The 26,220-nt window shown below is 57.3% G+C and overlaps 1 protein-coding gene across 1 annotated transcript in view; it reads right to left on the bottom strand.

Moving 5' to 3' along the window:
* The window catches only part of NPHP4 (nephrocystin 4), an 80,693-nt gene that overhangs the window by 38,368 nt on the left and 16,105 nt on the right, over positions 1–26,220 (bottom strand). Inside the window, exons 7-11 of the mRNA XM_090268496.1 lie at positions 20,641–20,777; positions 18,600–18,781; positions 17,979–18,105; positions 10,468–10,650; positions 3,620–3,749 (exon numbers count right to left, since the gene is read on the bottom strand). Of these exons, the coding sequence (XP_090124622.1) occupies positions 3,620–3,749; positions 10,468–10,650; positions 17,979–18,105; positions 18,600–18,781; positions 20,641–20,777 (759 nt within the window). The remainder of the gene's footprint in view (positions 1–3,619; positions 3,750–10,467; positions 10,651–17,978; positions 18,106–18,599; positions 18,782–20,640; positions 20,778–26,220) is intronic.

The following is a 26,220-nucleotide window of genomic DNA, read 5'->3' on the forward strand; positions in this document are numbered from 1 at the left end:
GCACTTTGCAGCTGAGGAAGCTGCAGGACGGTGTCACCAAGGGTCGGGGGGGGGGGGCGCGGGGGGGTCCGACCGCACAACCACGCCCACGCCCCCAGCCCACCCTGCCTCTTTACAGCCCGGTCCTGAGGGTCCGCCCACAGCATCCTGCGAGGGTCTATCTCGTTCATCCTCACGCCTTATCCTGCAACCCGTCGTGCTGCTAAGTCCGTGGCAACTCGTGACGACACAACAGGAGACCAACAAGCCCTTCCCCGGACTCTGCCATCGGTCACACCCCTCGCTGTGTCCCGTCACCTGTTTCCTGTGCCGGCACCAACGCCCGCTCTTCTGGCTGCCATGGCGGCAGGGTAAGTCAGCACACCAACAAAGATGGAGCCGCGCATCTTCTTCAAAACTGGCCTGGCTCCTTCTGCTGCCGTGTGTTAGTGTGGGGAAAGCACCCATCTTAAAAGGAAGCAAGGCAGCGCACGAGAGGACGCAGTCCGGACGGAGAGCCCGGGCCAGGGGTCAAGGTCACAACAGCACGTAACAAGGTCAGGGAGAGCTCAGAGGCGCGGGCCTTTGGGAAGCTGTCCAAACCACTGACCCGCAGCCTGGAGCGGTCGGTCTCAGCGGCCGGGAAGCCGCCAGCGGCTGGCAAGGCTTCTGCTTCTGGCCCAGATGGAGTTAACAGTCACCACATTTATCCTCCCACCGGAAACGAATTTTGTGAAAACTGACAAACTATATAAAACAGTGGTTTTCAAGAGAGTGGAACTCAGGCAACAAGAGCGTGATCTTGAGGAACAAGAAACAGAGGAGGTGAGCCCTGTGCATTTGGAGGGTCTGCAGGTGGCGGGGAGGGGAAACCCAGGGCGGGGGCTGGTTGGAGAAGACGGAGCCGAGAGTCCAACAGACGGGCAGAGCGCCAGGCCAGGGCAGAGCGCCAGGCCAGGGCGAGCTCCGGGCACGTACACAGGTCCCTCGGATTCGGCAGGTCACTGATCAGGAAGCCACCCAGGCCTGGCGCAAGAGCCGCCTGAACAAGAGCAGTGCTCCCACGGGGCCACCGGCCAGAGCACTCTGCGGGTCTTGTCACACTGTGGGGACTGATGAGCCCTGGACTACATGCGGCTCTAATAAACCTCCAGGGCAAGCCCTGAAAGGACCAAACTGTCTGTCACACAGAAACAGTCAGCACCCAGCACGAGAACGCGTCAGAGACGACCGGGCATGAAAACACACCCGGAGTCAGGACCGAACGCCACCAAAACTGGCCCGGACCTGGCAGCAGCACTAGGAGCAGCAGGCGAGGCTGTCACAGTAGCTGCGCTGCCTGCATTCGGAGTGAGGGGACACCCCAAACGTGCTACGTCAAAACAGGGCGGGTACAGAAATGGCCGAGGCCGGGCTTCCGGAGCTGGAGCGACACAGGAGGGGCCGGGGCAGAGCAGACACGGTGGGGAAAGGAGAGTGACTGTGAAGACGGGGGACCAGAAACTGCCTGGCACGGGGCACCGCGGGAAGGGACGACCAGGAAAGGTGAGTGGAGCATCCGAGGGCTGGGGGACAGCGGGGCCCCAAGACGGACAGGGAGAGACGGACGAGAAAAGGAAGAAGAAATAATGATCGAATGTCTTCCAGCTGTGAGGAAACCTATAAACCCAGAGATCCAAGAAGCTCGATGCACCACAAACAAAAGTGAGGTCAAGGGCAACTCCAGGAAACAGAGGCAGCGGCGGACGAGGCTGTCACCCTCCTCGAGCCCCCTCACGAGGACAAACAGGGAACCGGCACAGCAGAACCAGACGCCCACACAGCCCCCTGCCTCGCTGACCCAGGCCCCCGAGGGACCGCGGCTGCCCCGCAGAGCACACGAGGAGCAGGACAGCGAGGCTCTCCGACGGGGCCAGCTGCTCGGGCCCCGGGCCGTGACCGTGTCGCCCACGGGACGCAGGTCCGCTCTGCTCGGCCCCAAGCGGCTCGGGCGACCACGTTCACGTTGCTCACTGTCCTTTTAAGTGACTTAATCAAAAACCAGAGTGACTGTGTTGATTTTATCACAAAATATCCCTATTTTCATAATCCAGAACACTGTCCTTCTCTCCTACGTCGTTTCTTAGAGGTTGGCATTTGCTCTATTTTATTTTTAAGTGTAACTATGACTATGTCAAACAAGAAAAGATCCTAGGTTTAAAACCGGGAATCAGAAATGAATGTGACCCTTTGCTCAGAATTTTTAAACTGCATATTCTATGCCTTCAATGCATTCAACTCGATCCAATACGAGTGGAAATTTATTCTGCACCGAGTCAGACAGAACCCTCAGCCTCCCCCTGCGACCACAAGGGGCTCCAGCTGACACTCTGGCAATTTTTCAAGGACAGGCAGGCGGTACATTTCAGAACCACTTACATAAGAGGCTTTTCAATGTGCCCCCGGTGGGGAGCAGCCACCCCGAGAACAGGCTGGTAAGCACAAGAGCAAAAATCAAAAGCACGAAACCGTTACAACCATCAGATGCACCGCCTCTTGGAAAACACAGTTACGATTTGGAACCTGCATGCTTTCAGATACCAAGTCGGCTGCTTCCACCCACGGTGGAGTGAGAAGCAACAAGACCAATTCCCATAAAATCAATCTCAGCTCATAAAAATTCACTCCCAGACGCAAGGCCCGGTGTCTCCCCCCATCACCCAGGACCTACGGCCAACAGACGCTGGCAAGCCGTCCCAAGGCCTGGCACTTCATCCGAGGACATCCACCGGGAGGAGGGGCACACACGGAGCTCCCCTCTACTGCCTCACTCATTCATTCCCTGTTTTGCTAACTTTCCAGCCACCCGTGATCTAGAATATTCTTGCAGCTGGGGAGATCTTCGGACGCTCAGAGCCGGGTCCACACCCATTCCCAGCGAACCTCCCCAGCACGCCCTTCTAACCTCTGCAGCTCTTTTCACCGCAGCAGGGATCCTCAGGCAGGACGCCGGCTGGGTGGTCCTCGGCATCAAGCAGGAGCCCCCGACGCAAGCTACTGGCCACAGCAGAAGGGGCTGAGCCCACCACACCTGACGCTGAAGCCACAGCTGCTCCCTCGGCTGCCTGCGTGCACGGGGCTGTGTCGCTGCCCACAGGAGCCACAGCACTCTGCGGGTGACCCTCGCCCCCTTTCCTAAAGCCGCAGACTGAGATCACAGACTCCCACCTCTGGACAGGGCTTCAAGGAAGCAGAAAGCATTTTTTAAAAACAACAAACCCACAGCCACATTAACAGGGCAAGGGGGAGCTGGCAGTCCGTGGCTTCGGGCCTGCCTCTAATTCCCGAGCCCGCGTTGGCAGGGTGGCCACATGAAGCAGCCGTCAGGTGTCACCAAAAGAACCTTCCACGGGCCGTCAGTCAGGGGCTGCAAGCAGCTGGACTGACTGGTGGCAGGAGCGCAGGGGACAACCGCTGGCCGTGCCGTGGCGCCATTCAGTGCCACCCCCCACTGCAAGCCCAAGCTCGGGCACCCGCTCCACACTGCAGCCGCCTGCGCCCCCCCTGCTGGTGCCACTGCACTGCACCGAGGGCCTTTCCTCGGGAGCGGATGGGGCCGGGCTGCATGCTGCCCAGGAGGCCAGCTCTCTGCAGCACTTACCTGAAGGGGACGTGGGTGTCTTCCTGGAAGGCCGCTGCTCCTCCCTGGGGTGCCCCATGGGTGTGTCCAGGTGTCCGTCAGGGCTCAGCGAGTACTGGAAATGGACTGTCCCCGACTCCACCTGCTTCACCTGCGATTGACCACAGAGCGATGATGGCCACAGTCCGTCATCAGGACCCTTTTACCGGAATAATTCAACCAGGAACAAGTCACATGTTCTCAGACTACAATCAAGCAAATTTCTGAGCAGAAAACCATCGGGAGGCCACACTACCACCGAGTAACCCCAGGGGACCCCATTATCGCAGGGTAACACTTATGCAAATGGAAACCACAACAGTCCTCCAGCTCCGAATGGGCTTTTTAAGTTAACCTACGTGAAACTGACTCTGTCAGCGTGGGTGTGGGGTGGCCCAGCACAAGCGGGGTGCAGAGCAGCTCCATCGCCCAAAGCCCCCGGCACGCCGCCCCCTTGTGGCTGGTCTTTTCAAGAAGAGCGTGCAGCCGGAGTCACCTCGCTGTGCAGACGGGGGCCTTCACTCCACACGTCCCCCGTCGCTCCTGTCCCTCGCCCGGTTGCACCCTCCCGTGCGGCGCCCCACAGCCCATCTATCTGCTCACCCATTTAAGAGCGCTAAGCTGCTCCCGGCGCGGGTGACAACACAGAGCGGCTCTATCTCCCGTGCAGCGAGGTCACCTCTGACTCCCGGAAGGGCAGCCACAGAGCAACAGGGAAAACCCTGACGTGTGCGGAAGGACTGGTCCGTGGGGCTCGGTGGACAGTCCTGTATTTACTGTGTTAGATTTCACCGCGTGGAGGCCTTTGTAAACAACACCGTTTTGTAAGTTCTGCTTTGCAGCTTTTCATCGCTAGTACATAGAAATAAGGTTGGCTTTTTATACTTGACCTTCTCTTGTATCCTGCAACCTCGATACACTCACTCATTTCAGGAGTTCTGCGTAGCGCCCGTGAGGTTCTCTACACAGATGACCAAGCTGTCTGCAAGTAAGAACAGCTTTGGCCCTTCCCCTCCCGTCTGTGTGCCTTTCCCGTTGCTCTCCTGCCTGGCTGCGTGGCCAGGACCCCGGCACAACACTGAGTAAGACTCTGAAGGCCCTGAGCGGGCCCCTCCACCTGTCCCCGGAGGAGGGTGTCCACCCTGCACCCTAAGTGCGACCTAACTAGGGGTTTTGTGAGTGCCTGGGGCCAGACTGAGAGAAGGCTCTTCTACTCCTAGTTCGCTCCAAGCTTCTACATGGACGCAGACTTCTGTCAGACGCGTCTCCGCATCCATCACGACGCTCCTATCGTTTTCCTTCCTTAGGCTGTTCCTATGGTGAACCACAGTTATAGGTTTTCTAGAAGAAAAGAGCCTCGCACTCCTGGGATGAGGCCCCTCTTGGTCGTGGGGTACTGTTTTCCATATTGTCGGACTCAATTAGCTAATATTTTGTTAAGTATTTTGCATCTGTGCTCATGAGGGCTATGTGTCCATAGTCTCCTTTCTCTGTCCCTGAGGTCGGCGTAACACAGGCCCCCTGACATGCACTGGGATTGTTCCCTTCTCTTCTGTGTCCTGGAAGAGATGAAGAGAACTGGCATCATTCCTTCTTTAAATGTGGAGTAGAATTCACAGTGAATGGGCCTGGATAGTTCTTTTTCAAAATATTTCTTAACTGTGATTGCAGTTTCTGTTACACAGGGCTGCTCGCGTTACCGACCTCAGCTGGGGTGAGGGCCGGTGGTTGTTTGGGACGGACTGATCCATTTCGTCCACATGGTCAAGTTTGTGGGCACAGAGGTGTTCAAAGTGTGTGTTCCCCGGACGCCCCGGCGTGGTCTGTAGGGACAGCCCTTCTTTCATTCCTACTGTTAGTGATCGGCGTCCTCTCACTTTTCTTTTTCAGTCGTATTAGAGGTTTATCAATTGTATTGATCTCTTCAAATGATCAGGTTCTGGTCTCATTGGTTTTCTCCTTTTTTTTCTTTATTGTCTTGCTGTTTTCAATTTCATTGACTTCTTCTCTTTATTCCTGGCTTCCTTCTGCTTGCTTCGGGTTTATTTTGTCCTTCTTTTTCTAGTTTCTAAAGGTGGAAGATTAAATTATTGACTGGAGTCCCTTTTTCTGTCCTAATATAAGCACACTCAATGCTATAAATCTCCACACAAGCACACTTCAGCTGCATCCTGCAAATTTCGGTATGTTGTGTTTTCATTTTTGTTCAGTTCAAAACACCATCCACTTCTTCCTCGAGGGTTCCTCTTTGACAGTGGGTTCCTTAGAAACGCACTAATTCCCGAGAGTTTCTAATCCTCTATGTTATCTTTACTATTTATTTCCAACTTAATTCCATTATGGCCACAGAACATACCTGTGTAATTTCAATTACTTTAAAATTGTTAAAGTCTTTTGTGTGTGTGACTCAGCACATGGGCATTGGTGGACGCTCCGTGTGCACTTGGAAAGAATGTGTGTTCAGCTGTTGGCGGTGGAGGGTTTTATCGACATCACTTAGATCCAGGCGGTGGGTGACGACGGTCGGCTCGCCTGTGTCTCGGTGACGTCCCGTCTGTGTGTGGCACAGCTTACTCCGGGCGGCGGGAGGAGGTCTCAGGCTGTCACTGTGACGTGTCCATGTCTCCTTTCAGGTCCAGCACTGCTGCTTTATGTGTTTTGAAACTCTATCTACCTTACGTGCACACACTCTTAGGGCGATGTGTCTCCTTGGTGGAGTGACCTCTATCATATGTAATACCACCGCCCAGTTCCTGGAAACTCCCTTTGCTCCAAAGATGCCTTCTGTCTCCGCTCCAGTTTCCTTTGCGTCAGTGTTCGCACGTACCGTCCCCGGTCCCTTCCCACCAGCCAGCCTGCATCCTGTCACTAGAAGGCAGTTCCTGGAGGACAGCATCTGCACGAACCTTGACTTTTCACGCAACCGGGCGATTTCTGCCTTTAAACTGGTGTGTTCAGACTACCCACATTTTGCGTAATCACTGCTATGCTTGGATTCAGGACTATCATTTGCTGTTATCTGTTCCTCCGGTTGTACATTCCTGTTTGCCCTTTCCTAGATTCTTTTGAATTCTCCTGTGGGATTTCCCACTATCTCTTCGTATCATATTTTCAGTGATTGCTCAGAACCGATATTCTATTTCTTCAAGTGGAATGTGGAAACCTTATCCCCATAGAGATCTTTACCCTCCCCCCCTTTTTTATAGTTGTCTGTGTACACCATACATGCCTACCCTATACATACTTACTACATACGTGTATATATGGTAAAACTACTGTAGCTGTATCCCGTACATATATGCCTATGTGTGTACATATATCACAAGTCCTATCGCTGTTGTAATTGTTGCCTCAACCATGCACCGTACGGTAAAGAACTCAGGAGGGGAGAACACTGTCCTGTATCATTTCTGTTGCTCCTTCCTCACTCCTGATCCACCACGTTTCCATCTGGTAGCATTTCTCTTCTGTCTGAAAAAGTTCCTCTCATGGTTCTTCTAGAGCACGTCTATCTCCCTTACAGCCTCTGAGCTGTGGTTCATCTGAGAACGTCACACGTCACCTTCGAGTCTGCAGGGCTTTGGCTGGATACAGAATTCCGCAGTCCGGAGTCCCTGCTACTGCTTCCAGAACGTTCCACCCCGCCTGGCCTCCCCAGTCTGCGCCGAGGAGTCCACGGTCACAGGTTACTGCTGCTCGCTGAGGGACGCATCCTCTGTCCGGGGCTGCTGTCAGTACTTTGTCTTCGTTTTTCAGCGGTCTGGGGATGATGGGTCTGGGGGTAATTTCTTTGTACTTACCTCCGGGCACGCTGAGCCTCTGTAATCTGTAGCTCTGGGTCTATGGCCACATTGGGGAAGTTCCCGGCCATTATTTCTTCAAGCATTTGCTCTGCACTGTCCTCCTCCGCCCCCACTGGGACTCGGTGACACTGACGTGAGCCACAGCCCCCGGGCCCCGAGGCTGCCTCCCACGCACGGGTCCCCCTGGCGCAGGCCGGGTAAGTGCCACTGACCCACCACAGAGCTCACTGACCCCTCCTCCTGCCGCTGGCACTAAGCCCACCTAGTGGCTCTTCACGTACTCAGTTCTGCAATTCCCATTTGCGCCCCTTGTCCCCTCTCGGCTGAGACCGCCTCTCCCTGTGCTGGTTCCAAGGGTGCCTGCCCCTGCGCGCTGGGGCCCTGTCACGGCGCCCGCTCTGTGGCCTCTGAGAGTCCCAGCGTCTGGGCCGCCCTCGGGGTTAACCGCGGGCTGGCTGTTTCTCCGCAAGCGGAGCTGTCCCCGGGCCTCTGTCTGTCCTCTGAGTACAGACCTCATAGTGGACGTAGGAGAGCATGCAGCCCGGAGCCACGCGTAGATCCCACGGAGAAGGTTGGTGCTTGTTCGCCCAGCGGTCGGCGCAGCCGGGTTCAGGCCACAGGCTCCGACCGGCCTCCAGGGCGTCGGGGGTTCAGCGCCCGTGCCGTGCTCTCCGGCCTCCCCTGCACGTGGCCCACCCAGGGGCAACCGGAGACCGGGCAGCCGTCCATCCCACGGCTCAGCTCCCTGAGGCTTCGGTGTGCTACTCAGGGTCAGGCTGAGGCTAGCCCGGCGCCCCCAACCACCTTTCCAGCTGCTTCCCAAGCTCCGCCCTCTTCACGAGCCCACCCCCACCCCACCCCAGCATTTCAGTCCCCTGGTCCCCTTCGCAGCCTCCAGCCAGAACCCCTGTGCCAGCAACTGCACCTGAGTCCAAGCCCAGCAGCGGGAGGGCAGCGTGTTTTTAAAGACGTGCAGGAGGGTTCAAGGGGCTGCGGAATCGTCTGTCGCTACTGGATGTCGATATTTAATGTCTGAAATTGTAAACTAAGAAATAGCAGTAGGAGCACAATACTTAGAAAACAAAGTAAACACCATAAGTCACAGCTAAGAGTTGACAGTGGCTGCCTCTGCAGATACAATCTTTTTAAGACAATAATTTGCTCAAGCGGAAAATGCCGGAGTTATTTGGGAAAGAAAACATAATCTTAATCTACTGCGTAACCTTCACAGTAAATAACACTGAAATAATCACAACATAAACCCCGGCTTAACTCAGCCAAAGACCACAGACTGTTGGCAACATTCACGCTTGCCGCTGGCTGCCACCTGCCCTCCCACCCAGCTGTAAGCTCCGTGGCTCGGGCCGCTCTCCCTAGGGTGGGTCCCAGGAAATGAGAGAGAGGACTAGCTGGGGTGGGAGCAGAGGACAGGCCGCCCGGGTGTCCATCCCCGCTGACCCGACAGGCGCGGGCACTGTCACTGATGGTGGCAGGTACGGGAGGGAGCGCGGGACTTACAGAGGTGGGGGAGTGAGCCGAGTCTGTGTCTGCCCTTGTTCACGATGTCTGGTTAGAGGGCGCTCCTCAAGGGGGGGCCCCCCTGCCCCCCCACCCCGGGGGATGTCCAGCAGTGTCCGCAGCCATCTGGGCTGTCGCCATCTGGGGGGGCTGCTGGCGGCTAGTGGGGAAGGCCAGGCCGCCGCTGGCCTCCCACACTCAGGGGCATCTGGCCCAAAATGTCGACAGGGCTGAGGTGGAGAGGCCCCGACTAGAAGGGGCACTCCTTGTCAAAAATGGCAGTGTCTGATGTACCCGTGGCCTTCAGATAATCAAACCTTCAAAAAGGTACGTCCCTGTATACTTGACGGACTGAAAGGGTGAAGGAAATGTAGCGGCGTGAGAAGGCCAAATCAAACAAAATAAATATTTACTTATATTCAGAGAGAGACAGAATGAGAGAACGAGAGAGAGAGAGAGAGAGAGAGAGGAGGGATGAGAGACCTGCGGGGCGGAGGTTCATGGTGTAACACAGCTATTTTGTACCGAGGGCTCAAACCAGACCAAGCAGGATACGGCGAAATGTGGTCCCATAACGAGAGGTATTCTTCACAATAACAAAAGCTGCACAGTCAGCTGTCCCCTGCTCGGGTCCCCAAAGCATTACCCGAATCATAAGTAACGGCACTGAAATAATGTTTGTTGCTGGAGTCAGCACACAGGTGACACACTGAAATAACAGGGACAGTCCCTTTACCTAAGGAGGAGGAGACAGCTGAGTCCTGCCGAGACAGGCGGGGCACAGTTCGGGAGCAGTAGCCAAAGAATCAAGGCAGCTTGCCCAGTCAGGGTGGCACCCGACACACCACAGCCAGGGCAGGGGGTCCCCACGGTGTCTGTGGCTCCCTGGGTCACTACTGGCCACCCTGCAAGGCCACCCGTGAGCAGGGGATGTGACCCCTCACATACACACTTCACCAGGCTGTGCCCCACTTTTCTGTGGTCTTATACTGCAGTTCAGAGAAAGCTCCATTTCAAAAGTAGCTTTTTCAAAACCTGGCTGTGGCCCACGCTCTTTCCACAGCTGGGAGAGCCAGGGGCTGGCGGGTGTGAGTGACAAGCCTTTGCACAAGCCGGGCTGCATGCCCGCCGCCCGGCTCCCTCCCCAGCCCTCATGCCACTTGGGGCCCGCCCCCAGGGCACCAGGCGTTTCGAAGTCCTTTTCTAAAAGACACGTGCAGCACAGGCGCGGACCTTGGTGCAAAGTGTGTACAAATAAGAGTCAGCCCTGAAGGTCACCTGAGAGACTGACACGTGGAGAGCGATGGGAAGACCCAAGGTCAAGGGGGCCTCCGTGAGCCCACCCTGACTACGGCTCGGCAGTCACACGTTTTTAAGGGCTTATCCGTGACAAACAAATTCTGCTCGTGAAACATCAGCTAACATATTTGTCAATTTCTAAGAACGTATGAACTTGCTAGAAACTCGCGGTCATGAAGGAGTCGCAATTATAAAGTATTAACCACTTACCTCTTTGGAGCTCATGCTGGCGGGGGGCACCTTATAGACCAGGCAGTGCAAGGGGTTGGGCCGGAGCCCGCCCTGGAGAGGCAGCGTCACGCGGCCGGAGCCCGCTTCCAGCAACGGCTTCCAGACGGCCCAGCGCACCGTGTGCGTGCGCGCCAGGCTGGCCAAGGAGGTGACAGAGGCTGCCTGGAACGGACACAAAGCACAGGGCGCGTGAGCCGTCACCCAGCCCACATGGGTGGGCGCGAGGGCGCTTTCACCACAGGGAGCAGGCAGCGAGGCTGGCGAGCATCGTTTCCGTTTTACAGAAGAAGGACCCAAGGCAGAAGCAGAAGCACCCTGCAGGAGCACGGAGCGTGGGAGGCCAGCCTCCCACTCTGAGAGCCCACCGGCCCGCCCAGAAGCCCCCACGCGGAGGATGCGGATGCGGGAGGAGAAAGGACCCGAGGGCGGGGGGCGTCACCCGGCACGTGAGCACAGCCCCGCTCCCGGGTGCTCCCCCCGCATACGGCGCCACCTGACCCTCTGGGATGAGGGGAGTAGGAGAACGGGGGCTGCCCACTGGCCCTGCGTAGCCCTGGGGCGGGGCCCTCCGTCCAACCATCCCAGGCAGCCCCTCCAACGGCAGGTGGTCACAGGGAGGGGGTGGCCTTGGCGGGACTCGGGGCCCAGGCCTGACCGAAGGGTGCGGAGCACCTCCCCAGGGAAGGGGCCCCAGTCCGCTGACCGCAGCTGCGTCAGGAGCCACAGGAAGGCGAGACCCAGGGTGAGGCTGGGCTCGGACACGCCCTGCTTGTCTGGCTGGACACGGCCACGTGACTGCACTGGGCCCAAGGCAGGTCGCCACACACACGCGTGCACACGCACACGCACACAGGGCGGCTGGGCTGCAACGCAGTCAGCGTGGGCATGAGTGGTCCCCCTGGCAGAGCAGAGTCGCATGTCCATCCAGTCCTCTGGCCGTTCCTTGCTGGACTGTGTCCCACCTGCTGCGTCCGTCACAGCCACGTGGGGAAGACACCCTGAATCAGCACATGGCTTTGCATCACCCCCTCTCACTTCCCCGGGTCCCCATCACAGTGGGACCTAGAACCACCCACTGAGCCTTCACTGGAGCTGAAGTCCAGGTCCCAGGTGAGGCGACGGCCACATTCTGCCCCGGTCACGGGGTGGGCAGACAACAGGGCCCTGTCGATTCAATGAGGAAGAACCCACATCCTGGAAGGACGAGCAAAAACTCGGCCAAGAGCGGGCCCTCGGCGTCTGCCTGTGTGTGTCAGAGAAAGACGGCGCCAGCCTGTCCCTGCCCCCGAGGCTGACGCGGTACAAACGGCGCTGAGAGCTATGGCAGCCCAGTGACGGGGGGTGACGCACCCCCTGCTCTTTAAGAACAGAAGTATTGTCAATGCGTTCAGAAGAGTAGCCACTAAAACCGGTCAGGCTTCAGTAAGAGCCAGACTGCTCGGGTAAACAGTCACCTGTAAAACCCAGTTTATTACAGAATCAAAATAAAATAAAACCCCAGTTTCTATGCTATTTGTGTAACTCCCTCTGGGTTAATTTTTCATATTAGGTGACTCTGATACCTCATTTTCCAATTCCACAGTTCCCTGTGGTCTTTAGTTGGCAATCAATACAGCTCTCTTCTGGGCGAAACACCTACCAGGTACACATGCATCCGCTCCCCTCCTTTTGTTTTTAGCCTCTAACAAGAAGAGATGCTCAGTGACTTATTGATCACTCTCCTCGGCGGGGCCATCGGCGCCACAGCGATGCGGCCGCTGTCCACGAACCTCAGTTGCTCCCAAGCAGGCGGGGCCCTCCCTAACCAGCCCGCCCCCAGCCCTGAGGAGAAGGGCAGGTGCCCCCCAGCGGGTCGGGGGCAGAGCTCCTCCTATCAGACGCTTCCAGTGGCTGAGACCTGACCTGTTACTTTATAATGTCTTATCCTGACAAACTGAGTTGGATTTCATGCAAACGGAAAAGAAAAAAAAGTCACTGACTAGTTGCCATGTAGGCTTTTAATTCTGATAGCAAACAATATGCAGAAGGCCAGAGGACGCCCCCGGACGGAGAGCCAGGTCTGTCGTGGAAGCCTAGGCGTCACGCTCACAGGCAAAGCTCACACAGAAACAGACGCCCGACCCCTACGAATGCTGCATCCCGGGCGGGGTCCCTGTGGTGCACGGAACGGTGGCCCCGAAAGACGTGTCCGCATCCTAAGCCCTGGACTCTGTGACTGGGACCTCACTGGGGAAAGGGTGAAGCTAAACTCAGTACCGTGAGAGGAGGAGAGCTAGATTACCCAGGAGGCAGAGGATGGAACGCCACGGCCACAAGCCACAGGATGCCGCAGCCACAACCCCGGAGGAGGCAGACGCCCCCACCGAGCTCTGCCAGCACCGCAGGCGGGCCCAGCGGAATGCCCCTTGGAGCGGCGGCCTCAGAGCCGTGCGGGAACGCAGGCCTGTTGCTTTAGGGCACAGAGTTCACGGCAATGCGTTCCGGCAGCCCCAGGAAACTGACCGGGTCCCCTTGTGCTGTCCTCAGAACAACCTGAAATTCACGTGGCAGCAGGCAAGCATCACGTCCCTTCACAAGGTTGGCTTCCCTCGGCCTGCGGCCCACGCTGGCCACCAGAGCACCAAGGCCCAGGAACACACTGCAGAGGTGACAGTGGCACCTACTGGGCAGGGGAAAGTCCCCTGCCCGAGATCACACCGGAGACAAACCAAGGGACAAACCGCAATGGAGGTGACCACACGGGGGCACTTGGCTGAACACAAATGGATAAAAACAGTTGATGAAATGTCTCCTATTGCCCAATATCACATAGACCACAGAGGAATGAAGAAGCTTCCAGAAGCAAAGAGATGGGGAGAAGCTGAGGGGACCACAGTGAGGAGGGGCCAGGGAGGCAGCTCGTGTCCCTGGGTCAGGCACAGGACCACCCCCCAGAGGGACAGCTGTCCACCCACCAGCACGCTGGGCTGGGCACACGCACATCAGCTCAGGGGACTCAGAGCTGGAAACAGGACAAGGGACAGGTCCTCTGCAGATGACTGGCTTCCAGGCATTCTGAAATCCAAGGTGAGGAGTGAAGAGAGAAGGAGGTGCCCTGGGCCGGGGCCGGGCCTCCCCTCCCGCCTGCGCCTCCCTCCACCTCCGACTGAGTCGTACGGAGCCCCTGCTGCGGGGCTCAGGCTCGGGGCCTGGCACCCGTTCCCGCGGACACCACCCCTCCATTCCATGGGCTCGTGCCCCCTGCCCCTGGCAACAGTGGGCTCCCCGCCCTGGAGCAGCCTCAGATCCGGGGCAGAGAGAGCCTGAGGGCAGGCCCGTCTTCCCGTGACGGCGTCCGGGGGTCTCAGGAGAAGCTGCTCTCTGGCTGAGATCCCCTCCTGGGGATGCAGTGAACGTGACGTGTCCGAAGCCACCCCACACCCCGGCCTCCACGGCACAGCAGGTTAGGAGGGGCAGCGGGCAAGACCCGGGGCGAGGAGGGGGAGCGCGGGGCGAGGCCAGGGGGAGGACTCAGAGGCAGCACACAGGAGCCGGACCACAGCGACTGGCTGGCCTTGAGGTCAGAGCTGCGCTCATCACGACAGGGCCACCTCTGGGGACAACCCATAAAGAGGACACAGCGTCTCTCACACATTTCTTACACCTGCGTGCCAGTCTCTAATGACCTCAAAATAAAGCTTAATTTTAAAAACCGTGTGTGGCAAATAAGAGCTACAGAAAGTGCTGCAAATTTTTCTTAAATGACTAACCACACACAGAAAATAAAAAGAGAAAATGAAGAAAACCCTACCTTGTTAAGCTAGAAGATATTATGAAGAAGAAAGTCTCGTTTACAATAGCAGCACAAAAATTACACATCTATGAATAAGCTCAATGAGAACTGTTTAAAATCTACATTTTAAAAGTACTTTTTTAAAATCGCTGCTGAAAGACACAAAGACAGATTAGAAGGAATGGGGAGACATCCCTTGCTCCCGGTTAGGAAGCTACAACACCCTCCGACGTTGAATCTCTCTAAGTTATTTTAAAGATGCTCAAAGAACTAAAGGAGGAGGTGGAGAAACTCAAGAAAACGTGAACAAAATGCATTCCACGGCAGACCTGAGAAAGCAGAGACGGAGTGGACAAACTTGAATGTGAAGCAGTGGAAATGATCAAGTCTGAGGAACAGGGGAAAAGAGACTTAGAAAAGCGGACAGAGCCTAAGGGGCCTGTGACATTATCGACTGAACAGCAAGCCTTTGTAGGAGTCTCACACGGAGACGAGAAAGAGAAAGGAACAGATATCTGAGCAAGTAATGACTCAAAACTTTCTAATTTGATGAAAGACGTGAATATAAACGTCAGGGAACGTCGAAGAACCCCAAGTAGGAAGGACCCAGAGACTCACACCAGGACACACTATAACCAGACTTTCAGAAGACAAAGAGAGAACCGTGACGGCAACAGAAGAACACGCCCCGTATAAGGGATCCGCAGTAAGACCATCCGCAGGTTTCTCCAACTAACTGTATAGCCCAGAAGAAGTGGACAGACTCCTAGAAATACAAAACCTACCAAGACTAAACCACAAAGAAATAAAAATCTGATCAGATTAACTGGTGAGGAGATTGAATCAGTAATCAAATCGCCCAACAAAGAAAAGCCTTGGACCTTATGGCTTCCTGGTGGATTCTATCAAACATTCAAAACAGAACTAATGCCAATCCTTCCCAAAATCCCCCTCCCCGCAAAAATGAGGACGACGAAATAGTTCCTAACTCATTCTACAAGGCCGGCATAACTCTGACCGGAGAAAGAACCACAAGAAGATAAACTGCGGAATTGTCTTCGTAGACATAAATGCAAAAACCCTCAACAAACTACCAGCGAAGAGAATTCAGCTGCGCATTACAGGGATTCTACACCATGGCCAAGAGGAATCTGCTCCTGGAAGGCAAGGATGGTCCAACACATGAAAACTGACTCATGAAACTTGCCGTATCAACAGAACACAGGGGAAAAAAACACATGATCTTCTCAGCTGATGCAGAAAACAACCAACTAGGAAAAACTACTTCAATATAATAACAGCCATATCCGGAAAGCCCACAGCACACATCACGCTCAAGGGAAGACTGGAAGCGCTTCCTCTCAGGAAAGCAGGAGTCCTGCTTCCACCACTTCTGTTCGTTCCAGTGCCGGGAGAATGAGCTTAACCCGGGGGAGAAAGACGCGCACAATGAGCGCTACAGACGCCGCTGAGAGAGATTAAAGAAGGCACAAATAAGTGAAGGCATCTCATGTTCACGGATGGCAAGGTCTAACGTTGTTAAAAATATTGGCATTACCCAGCGCAATCTACAGGTTCAGTGCAATCCCTATCAAAATCCCAGTGATTTGTTTTTTTAAATAAAAAAATCCATCCTAAAATTCATATGAAATCTCAGGGGCCATGAACAGCCAAACAATCTTGAAGAAGAAAACTGGAAGACTCACACTTGCTGATTTCAAAACTTCGTACAAAGCCACCGTCAGCAACACCGTGTGCCATTGGCTTGAAGACAGACACGGACTAACGGAAGAGAAGACAGAGCCCAGGAAGAAACCCTCAAACGATTTTTGACAAGAGTCCCGACCGTCAACGGGGAAAGCAGAGTCTGTCGAACACATGGCTCTGGGAAAACTGGATTCCACAGGCAAAAGAATGAAGTGGGACCCTTACCTATCACCATAAACAAAAACTAACTCAAAATGGATCAAAAACCTAAATGTAAGGCCCACACCAATAAAACTCTTAAAGAAAACAGGATAAAATCTTCATTGCATTGGATTTGGCAACAAGTTATCGGATGTAACACCAGAGGCCCAGGAAACAAAAGGAAAACCTGGACTTCCTGACGAGGTTTCAAATCCGTGCACCAGCAGAGCAAAAAGCGACAGAATGGGAGGAAACACCCGCACGTCACACTCTGACCGAGGACTAACCCGGACTCTGCAGAGGACCCTCAGCTCGACAACAGAAGAACGAACCACCCGGTTCAAGGACAGGCCAAGAACTCGAACGGGCATTTCTGCGAAGGAGACACAGGAGCGGCCGGCAGCACTGACCACTGTCATCAAAACCGCGATGAGACCCCACTCCCGCCCACTAGGAGGACTAATCAAAAACTATCCGAAAACAAAATCCCAAACCCGCACGTCATCTGGGCAAAGCCACTCCACGCGCGGGAACGTCCCTCTCCAGGGCACAGGAGGGAAGGACACTAATGACAGCAAACCGGAGCCCCCTGTTTCATGTTGACATAAACTGCCAATCAAAAGGGGCTGAGGAGCTACGACCAGCCACTGTCTAAGGGCCGGGAAGTAGCAGTGCGTTCCCACGAGCAGTTACAAAATAACGAAGTGTCGCCTAAGACTTCGCAATCACGAGCAAACTACAGGACATCAGCTTAATGCAGGTAACAAGTGGAGAGCCATGTGGAGCCCCCACCGAGGCTCCAGGCCACGCCACATGTGGCGGGCACCCTCCCAATGCCACCAACCCGGGGACGACACCCAGGGACGCCACGCGTGCGCCCACACTGCCTTCCCCAGGCTCCTGTCTCAGCCCACTGCCCATCCATCTTGGCGAAGGCCCAGACCCCAGCCCAGAGTGCCCGTCCTGGACGGCACGCACATTCACGGCACGCCATCTGGGCAAAGCCACAGAGTGTCATTAGAATGACCCTGACCATGTACTCAGCCACAGAACACCCACCTCTAGGCTGTCCGCCTGAACAGGACTCTGAGCTACACCGCCTGGCGTGCAGACGTCAGGGAGGTCAGTGAGCACTGCCAGAGGCGCCAGGAACACACGGCGGCTTATGTGCCCCACACCACCCCCTTCCCAGGCCCACTCCACGGCAGAGGGCCTCCTGTCGCCCCTCGGCCACGCAGTTAATGCCGGTGTACCCACCAGCTCGGGAGGGGACGAGGGGCCTTTTCTCTGCTTCTAATTGACTTGTTAAATTGATATTTGCTTTTTCAAACAGAAAAATAAACCTCAAGAATAGCACGATTTGGGTTTTCCAAAGATTGCACCCATGAAGTCTGCCTGGCACATTCTTCCAGCTGAACCCCACAAATTCTCAGTGATGACGCAGGCGCGTGCGAAGTCCATCACGAGAAACGATTCCCCACTGGTGCCGATTCAAGCCTGGCCACGCTTAGTATCATATGGAAAAGGCAGTAAATGGCCTCATTTTTCAAAATACTTATCAGCTCAATAATTACGAGGACTGCCATCAGGAGGCGTGCCTACCGAACGCTCGTTACCGCCAGCCAGCAGTACGTCCTGTCGGCACAAAGGTGGGGAGATTGAGTGGCCGCCAGGACGGAAGGCCTTCCGGAGCCTGTCCCAGGCTCGTTACCGGGACTGTGAACAATCACACTGTGTTCGCGGAAGAACATGAGTGGGGCGGGGTGGGCCGGTCGCTGGGCGGGACCGGAAGGGGCACAAGGGCTCTTACGTTGCCGTCCACGCCCGGAGGGCTGTTCAGCACGTACTCCAGCTGGAAGACAATGGCGAACGCGGGGTGACGGACCATCTCGGGGAGTCGGAGGCGGCTTCTCAAAACCAGAGCCTGGTTCCCGGAGCTGCGTCAAGGAAACACGGCAGGGACACGTCAGGCAGTGGCTCCCGTGCCCTGCACCCGCCTCCACCACACTGTCCTGCCAGTGCAGCCAGCCCCCCTCCCCCACCCCCCAGGCAATGCCTCTGAGCTCCCCTGGTGCCACAGTGAACACTTTTCCCAAACTGCCGGCGCTGTGCTGGAGGTGGGACTGGTATGGCCAGGTCTCCGGGGAGGCTCCACCTCCAGGGCCGGCGGCCGCCTGGCTCTGCGCGGCAGCCCTAGGAGAGGCCCCGGTTTGGATCCGGGAAGCACAGGCTGCGCAGAGCAGCAGACCTCACAACACCGAGGTCTGCTCCCAGCGGGCACAACTCGGCAGGAGGAGACACGGGCACCAGGGAAGGTCCCCGGACGGACGAGGGCACGCCTCACGAGTGAGAACAACTTCATCTCCCCTGGGTGCCCGCCCACCCCTCCTTACCCCCGGCCAGGGCTGGGGCACGGGCCCTGGGCGAGTACCTGGCCTTGGACGAGGAGCCGACTCTCCTGCTGAAACTGGCAGAGCGCGTCAAGGCCACCTCCCGCTCGGGCACCAGCACCATGACCTGCGGCCTGTGCACGAAGCCCAGCCCATTGTGCACAGCCACGCACAGGCGCCGCTCCGAGATCTCCAGGCCGCTGCCGTCCAGCGGGCCGCCCCCCTAGGGAAGCACACGCAGAGAGCATCAGGCCTGGGCGGAAGGGAAGGGGTCCCCGGCCAGGCTCCCAGGGGAGGGGCAGGCAGAGAGGAGAGGCCGTGCCAGAAGTTTCAGACCTTTCCAGACCGCATGGCACTTCGTGGAAGAGTCCCAGCAAAGGACAGGTAAGCCAACCAGTCAGAACTGGCCAGCCGCAGGGCATTTCCTAAGTCGTCTGGGACTTCCCGGGTAGCAGGGACTTCCCAGAGCAATGCACCTCAATGTACCCCTCGGGGCTGGATCACGAGACGCTCGCCCTGAGTGTCCAAGGCAGAGCTGCCATTCTCAAGATGCAGTGGGAGACCTCGGCACCCCTCACAGGACCGGGGGCCCGAGACACGGGAGCCCCTGTCCCCCATGGAGGGCGGCGCTGACAGAGGTGCCTGGCCTGGCAAGCCCCGGCCTCTGCCCTCCGAGGCAGGACTCGGGCACTGCAGACCCGAGGCGGACGGGCAGCGGGAGAGGGAACCTGTTCAGGCAGTAAGTCATAAACCAATAGAAATGGAATCTGCCCCAAAGTGGTCACTGGATATTAAAGTGTTTCATCTTAAGAAAAAATGTACAGGCACTCTAACAAATGAGCCAGGATAGTCCCCAGGCTATTACTGTTTATTAAATTATGTGGTCGTAGCAAAATGATGCCTGAATTTCCAAGTATTCTTCACGGCCCAGTCATCAAGCAGAACAGACGTGAACGCAGCCTCTCAGGCCTTGAGTGTGGAAAACAAACAGGTGCAGATGCTGCGTCTCTGCCGGTGAGTCGGGAACAAAAGCACAAAGACAGGAACGGCGCATAATAAAGTGCTTTTATGGGAAGTATAAATTCAACGGTGATGCTCTCACAGCGTGTGCGCCCTCCGAGAACCCACTCTGAGCAAGGAGGGAACGGCGGGGACTAGACCGAGAGAGCATGAGTGGCCACTTCAATCCTCTCTGCGGCGTTTGTTTCAGACGGGACCACGCTGCCCGGCGCTCCGTTTCCAAGGACGGCCCCCTCGCACGTGCGTGCGTGTGCGTGTGTGTCACTAATGACTGCGGACTGCTTAGACCGCTGGATGGGCACCGACAGACCGCAGCCTTCAGGCTCACGACCAACAAAGGAAGAAAAGACCGGCTGTGTGCCGACACCTGCCCCCGTTGGATGGGGACTGAGCCCGTCACGGCCCTGCCCCCCTGGTGCAAACACTGCAACGGGGACCCAGGCCAACCAGGGAGCAGGCGAGGGAAGCAGGGCCCGGCGGGAGGAGGGAGCCCTCGGGCAGGCCAGCTGCGCCGAGACCCAAGGCTGAGGACCCCTGCACAGCGGATGTGCAGGACGGGGGGCAACATGTTCAGAGGCCTCGCTGGGCACGAGGCGTCGCCCGTGACTGCGTGTGGGGACGAGGCCCCGTCAAGCCTAGGGTGCTCCCCACACAGGCTCTCGGGTGAAGGGCTGATAGGAACGTGTTCACACAGCGGGCTGAACCTGACAGTTCCGGGGGGCACCTTGCCCCGAAGTCTGCTTTGTTGGGGTACAATGACTGGGACTCTAGTCACCTCCTTCGTAAATGTCGATTCCTTCATACACTTCCCTACACTCATCTGGTGGCTCGTTTATTAAATGGGGACTGGTTTAAGATGCATCCAAACTAACATTAATGTCTCCGAATAACGGCGGCTTCATCACCATCCAAGTGAAGACAATAGGCTGGACTGGCCCTCCTCCACCATGAAGAGGGCACAGACAGGACCAGGTCCCCGGGGACTGGAGGGGGCCCCACCCTGGGCAGCACTGCAGGCTCCGCGCTGCCGCAGGCCTCAGCCCTGCTGACGTGGGACAGTACCTCCCGTAAGTGGTCGCTGGTGAGGAGTTCCAGAAGCTCCTCCTCGAATTTGTCAAGGGAAGGGTACAGCGTGACGAAGACCTCATCCAAGTACCACGTGACCGACCTCTGCAGGCGCGGCTTCCGGAGGGCGTCCCCTGGAACGACAAGAGCACACAGGGAGGGGATCCAAGGAGGTCCAGGCCGTGGTGAGGGCTCCTGCGGGCGGGGAAGGCGGCACGGGACCCACGCGGACAGGACACGGAGTCAGAACCCACCTGAGTGCAAGCCCAGGCGCCGACCTGACTAAACAAACCCAACTCTCGTGTGTGCAGCCCAAAGCCCACCCGGCCTCCTCCAGGAACAGCGTGATGCGTGGCCGTCCGAGGACAGACGACAGAATGCAGGGGACACCGCTGCCGTGGGCTCAGCCCCCCCGCCCTCGGCTCCCTCCTCTCCAGCAGGAGCACAGCCAGCGACGCTGTTTCTCGCTCCGCCACGTCTGCCTTGGGCCCCGTGGACACACGCGGCATCCTCGGGAGCAGGCTAAGGCCAAAACATGGTCTGGGCCGGCACTACAGGACAGTCCCTGTCCTGACCGAGGCGTCCCCAGACCGTGAGCTCCTTGAGCACAGACGGGGGACCAGCTCCGGGCATCCAGGCCAGTGTCTGCAGGGCAGGCAGGTGAGAACGCAGCTGCGAGGAGAGAACCCTGGGGCACAGCCCAGCACAGAAGGAAGCAGGCGCAGCCAGCCGCTCCCCAGAACGCACGACCCGCTGGGGGCCTTGCGTCCCCAGCACCGGGATCATTCGGTTCTAGTCTTATGTCTCTCCCAGAGTTCTTACAATGAGTTAACTATTTGGGTCCACGGCCTCAGCTCTGAAAAGCCAATTTCAAAGTTAAAGGAAAAATAATAACTGAGCAAGACTCGGCGATGGCGCAACGGCAGTGAGAAGAGCACTGTGCTACCGGGCCGGAGGCTCCCGAGTCAGAGCAACTCAGCCGCAAGGTGTCTTCACCGTCCCAGGCGTCGAGACCCTGAAAAGCATCCACATCCAGCCCCAGTCCGGTGGCTCAGGTGGCTGAGCGCCCTCCCAGACACCAAAAGGCTGCAGGTTCGATCCCCGGTCGGGGCACATGCCTAGGTTGTGGGTTCGATCCCTGGTCGGGGTACATACGGGAGGCGACTGATCGATGTTTCTCTCTCTCTCTCAAATCAATAAACATGTCCTCAGGTGAGGATTTTTTTAAAAGTGCCCACATCCACCTTCTGCCCCAGTAATGCCACCTTTTGAATCTATTCAGCAAAATGAGCAAGGCATTCACTGGAACGTTATTTATGAAAAAAGCAAGAAACCACCAAATGTTCAAAACTGGAGGAATTTAAGCGGCTCATCCACATAAAATGGAAACAAACACCAAGCTGTCAAAGAAAATGTAGTGACCACAAAGTAACCGTGACCGTGCAGGGAAGAGAGACATGGAAAGCTGCCCACCTGATGACGGTTCTCCTTACGCACGTGCACCTCTGCCGGCGGCAGTTGCAGGCGGTTTTATCTCCTCCCCGGAGGCTCCCCCATCCTCCCCATCACAGGCGCCCAGCTGATGCTTCCGAGGAAGCATACGTACTCCTTCCATGACTCCTACGGTGTCTGCAGCGGGCCCCTGGCGGGTCGGAACCGATGACGAGGGCACAGAGCTGTGCCGGATACACAACGCGGGGCCCGTCCACACAGTGGACTATTTATCACTCAGCCTCAGGAAGGAAGGAGATCCAGGCTACAACGTGGGTGGACCTCACGGACATGACCCTGAGTGGTGTGAGGCGTCGCAAATGGACAAACGCCGTATGATCCCGTTCGCGTGAGGTGCTTAAGGTAAGGGAGTCACATTCAGAGACAGGAAGTGCAATGGTGAGTGCCAGGGGCTGGGGGCGGGCAGAAATGGGGAGTGGGTGTTGAATGGGGACAGTTTCCGTTCACAATATGAAGGCACCAAAGCCCCAAACGGATGGGACCCGGAGCCGTCACCAGGTCTCCCCAGAGGCCTGGCCGCTCCCAGGGCTTGGCAGTTCACAGCGCACCCCAACAAGCTGGGGGCTGCGGTCAGGTGCTCCGTCTGCCTCTGACACTCCTGTGGGCGTTGGGGGGTCAGGAATGTTCTCAGGTGGCCGCAGGACCCTCCACTTTCCCCCAGAGCCCATCAGTGCTGTGAGAAGCGGGCCCGGGCGCCACCAGACTCCGTTCAGGGCCCTGGGCCGCCCAGAGAAGGGGCTCTGGCGTGTCTTTACGCAGCTGCTCCACAGCAGGCGGGACAACAAAGCCTCTGCCCCCACGAGCCGCCTCATCCCTCTTCACCGGCCGTCCCGTTCCCCTGGGCTGGCACCCAGAGCGGGCAGGGCAGGAGGACAGGGCTCTGACAGGCATGCAGCCGAGGGGTCCCAGCCCAGAGGCTCTCACTCGAGGCCACAGGCAGCTTCCTGGGCCACAGCACGTGACAATGGCCTGGGTGGTCATGCGGCGGCCCACCATCCGGCGCAGAGGCCACGCGAGAGGGGGCGGGATGGGTTTCTTAATTGCGAGAAGAAGATACTATGGAATCGGCAGCATTTGCCAAACTGGAACGAGTCTGCGCTTCCCGCTGAGAAGCTGCTCAGGGAAAGGCCTGTCCGCCTGCCTTCCGGGCGTGACAAAGAGCCGCTGAAGGACCACAATTAACCGCTGTCACTTCCAGTCATTCCCAGGCTGACAATCACTCTTACAAATTCAATCCCCTCCAGGTGAGTGCGAGTGGGACTGGGGAGACGCAAACCAAGCCCGTGGGCTGGATAAACGTCAGCGTCCTGGTGTGGTGTTGTCCTGCCGCTGGGGACGCTGGGCGAAGGGCGCAGGGGACCTCTCCACATCACTCATCAGAACTGCAGCGAGCCACAATAAGCCCGATAAAGACTGTCAATTAAGAACAAGTGGAACCTCCTATATTGTGTCATTTCACAAATGAACAGATCTCCAGCTCCAATATGGCCCTGAAACAAACCAAACCCTCCGCAAATTCAACAGGTGAGTCGCCTGGGAGCCTCCCAGTCCCAGCCTTGGCCCTTCCCAGCAAAGAAACCCTTTCTCAGAAGGGAGGCACCAAAGCCCGGAGCTCTGCGGCAGAACGTCCCAGAGGTTAACAACCCACAGAAGGCGGCTCGACGCCTCCAGGCCAAGAGGCACACGTTCCGCGTGGCGCCTGCCCACAGGTGGGCCGAGCACAACGGGCATCTTCTCGACGGTCACCATGGGACCTCCGTTCTGCCCAGAAGAGCGAGCGCAGCTCCTCCGCATGGCAAGTCGGGTCCCCACCCCTCGCCTGCCAGCGCGCATTCAGGCCCCACTTCCACTCGTTCCAAACCCCCACGTCAACCGCCGAGGTCCAGGACGTGTCTCAGCGAATGGCCCTCCACCCCAGCGGGGCCACGGGGCCCAGGGCGCCCCTGAAAACGGGGACTTTCAGGATAAAGGCCTGGAATCGTGCTTAAGTCACAACCCCGCCCTGGAACGCGGTCCCTGGACCCCACGGTCCGACCCACGGCGCTAAGCACCACACACGGCCGCCTGGGCCTCTGGGCTTCTCCTCCCAGGAACGACCCAGAGGGGGTCTGGGCTAAGCTCCGCATTCTCCAGCTTCTCTGCACTTCGACCGACACCGACAGGCCTCAAGAGCATTCTGATTAGAGGCCCAGCACCCAGGACGCGAGACTGACACCTGCCGACGAGGGGCAGGCATCCCCGGCGTCCCCGCCGCAGCCCACAGCCCCCGGCGCGCACGGGGCCGCCCCGACCGATGGGCCCAGGCCGAGGGCCGGCCACCGCCCCGGTCCACGGCCCCTCACGCAGTCCCAGCAGGCAGAGGCCCACGAGGCTCGGTCTGTCTCCCAGAACTCTAGGCCCTCCTCTCTCTCGGAGAAAACAGGCCACCCCAGCAGGTGAGGAGACTCCCTGTATGGCCGGGGGCGGGCGGAGCCAGTTAAGCTCAGTGGCCCATGGCGAGTCCGATCCTGGGACGTCTGCTGAGACTCGCCCATGCATGATTGATTCATTGTCACTCAGGTGTCACTGTCTCTTCTCTGGGGCGCTGGACAAACAGCAGCCCGCTGCTGGTCACGGACCCGCCCAGAAATGCCCAAACAGCTCTCCACCCCAGCACAGCCCAGAACCCCTGTGCCCCGTGCAGGGACAGTTCCCCAAAACAGCCACTCCCTGGGCTAGAGCGGAGCCATGGCCTTGGCCTCAGGGTCTGAGCCAAACACTCGGCGTGGCCGCTGCTGACCCCAGGGCCAAACCTGCTCTTCCTGCAACGGTCGGGAGTCACAGGGCAGAGCCAGAGGGCCAGCGAGCTGGGCGTGGGGGCAGGGGGTACAGGCCCCCTCCTGGACGCCTCCAGAGCCCAGGAGGGGCACAAGGCCCATCAGCAGGCCCCGGAGCAGAGCAGCCCCCGCCCCTGCCGTGGTCTCAGCAGCGAGGGGCTGACCCACCCACCACCAGAGAACCAGCTTCCAAACAAGGAGGCCCCTGGCCCTCCACGCAAAGCTCTGTTTTCCAGTGTAACCACGGCATGTCCACATTCAGCGCAGCTTCATTCCCGAGAGGCAAAAGGTGGACCCAAGCACCCGGGACCAGTGGGGGGATAAATAAGACACGTCCGTCCACAGAACAGAAGTGTTCAGCCTCCCAAAGAAAGGCAACGTGGACACGGGGACGAATCCTGCAGACGTCATGCCCAGTGACACAGCCAATCACGAAGGACAAATGTGCATGATTCTACTCTTATGAAGTACCTAGAGGAGTCTTCTTCACAGAGACAGAGAGAAGTAGGGAGCCAGGGGCTGGGGGAGGCGATGGGGAGTGAGTGCTTAATGAGGACAGCTTTGGTTTGGGAAGATGGAAGGTTCTGGAGGTAACGCAGGGCTGTACAACAGTGTGAGTGCACTTACTGCCGCTGACCTCTTCACTTAAAGATGGCTCAGCAGGCTCTGCCTGGTCGGACTCAGTGGACTGAGCACCAGCCTGAGAACCAAAGGGTCGCTGGTTCGATTCCCAGTCAGGGCACAGCCTGGGCTGCACGCCAGGTCCCCAGGCAGGGGCGCGCAAGAGGCAACCACACGTGGATGTTTCCCTCCCTCCCTTTCTCCCTCCCTTCCCCTCTCTCTGAAGATAAATAAGTAAATCTAAAAAAAAAAAAATGACAACTCTATGTTTTAAAAACGGCTCATTAGGATAAGAAATTCTATGTTACATCTATTTACCACAATTTAAAAATAACAATAATCAACCACTGATAAGAGGGTCCAGAAACGTGACAGGTAGCAACAGTGGTTTCCTGGCCACAGTCATAGACATAACTACTTTTCTTAAGAAAGCCCTTCCTGCGGGAAGAAATCAGAAATGAGGTGACAGAAGGGACGACTGACAGCAACGGCACTGCCCCCTCCCCCTGCTGCTCCTCCTCCTCCTGCTGCTCCTCCTGCTCCTCCTGCTGCTCCTCCTGCTCCTCCTGCTGCTCCTCCTGCTGCTCCTCCTGCTCCTCCTGCTCCTCCTGCTGCTCCTGCTCCTCCT

This window comes from Furipterus horrens, unplaced genomic scaffold (genome assembly GCF_987537825.1).
Source record: "Furipterus horrens unplaced genomic scaffold, mFurHor1.1.pri manual_scaffold_3, whole genome shotgun sequence".
Classification (NCBI taxonomy): domain Eukaryota; kingdom Metazoa; phylum Chordata; class Mammalia; order Chiroptera; family Furipteridae; genus Furipterus; species Furipterus horrens.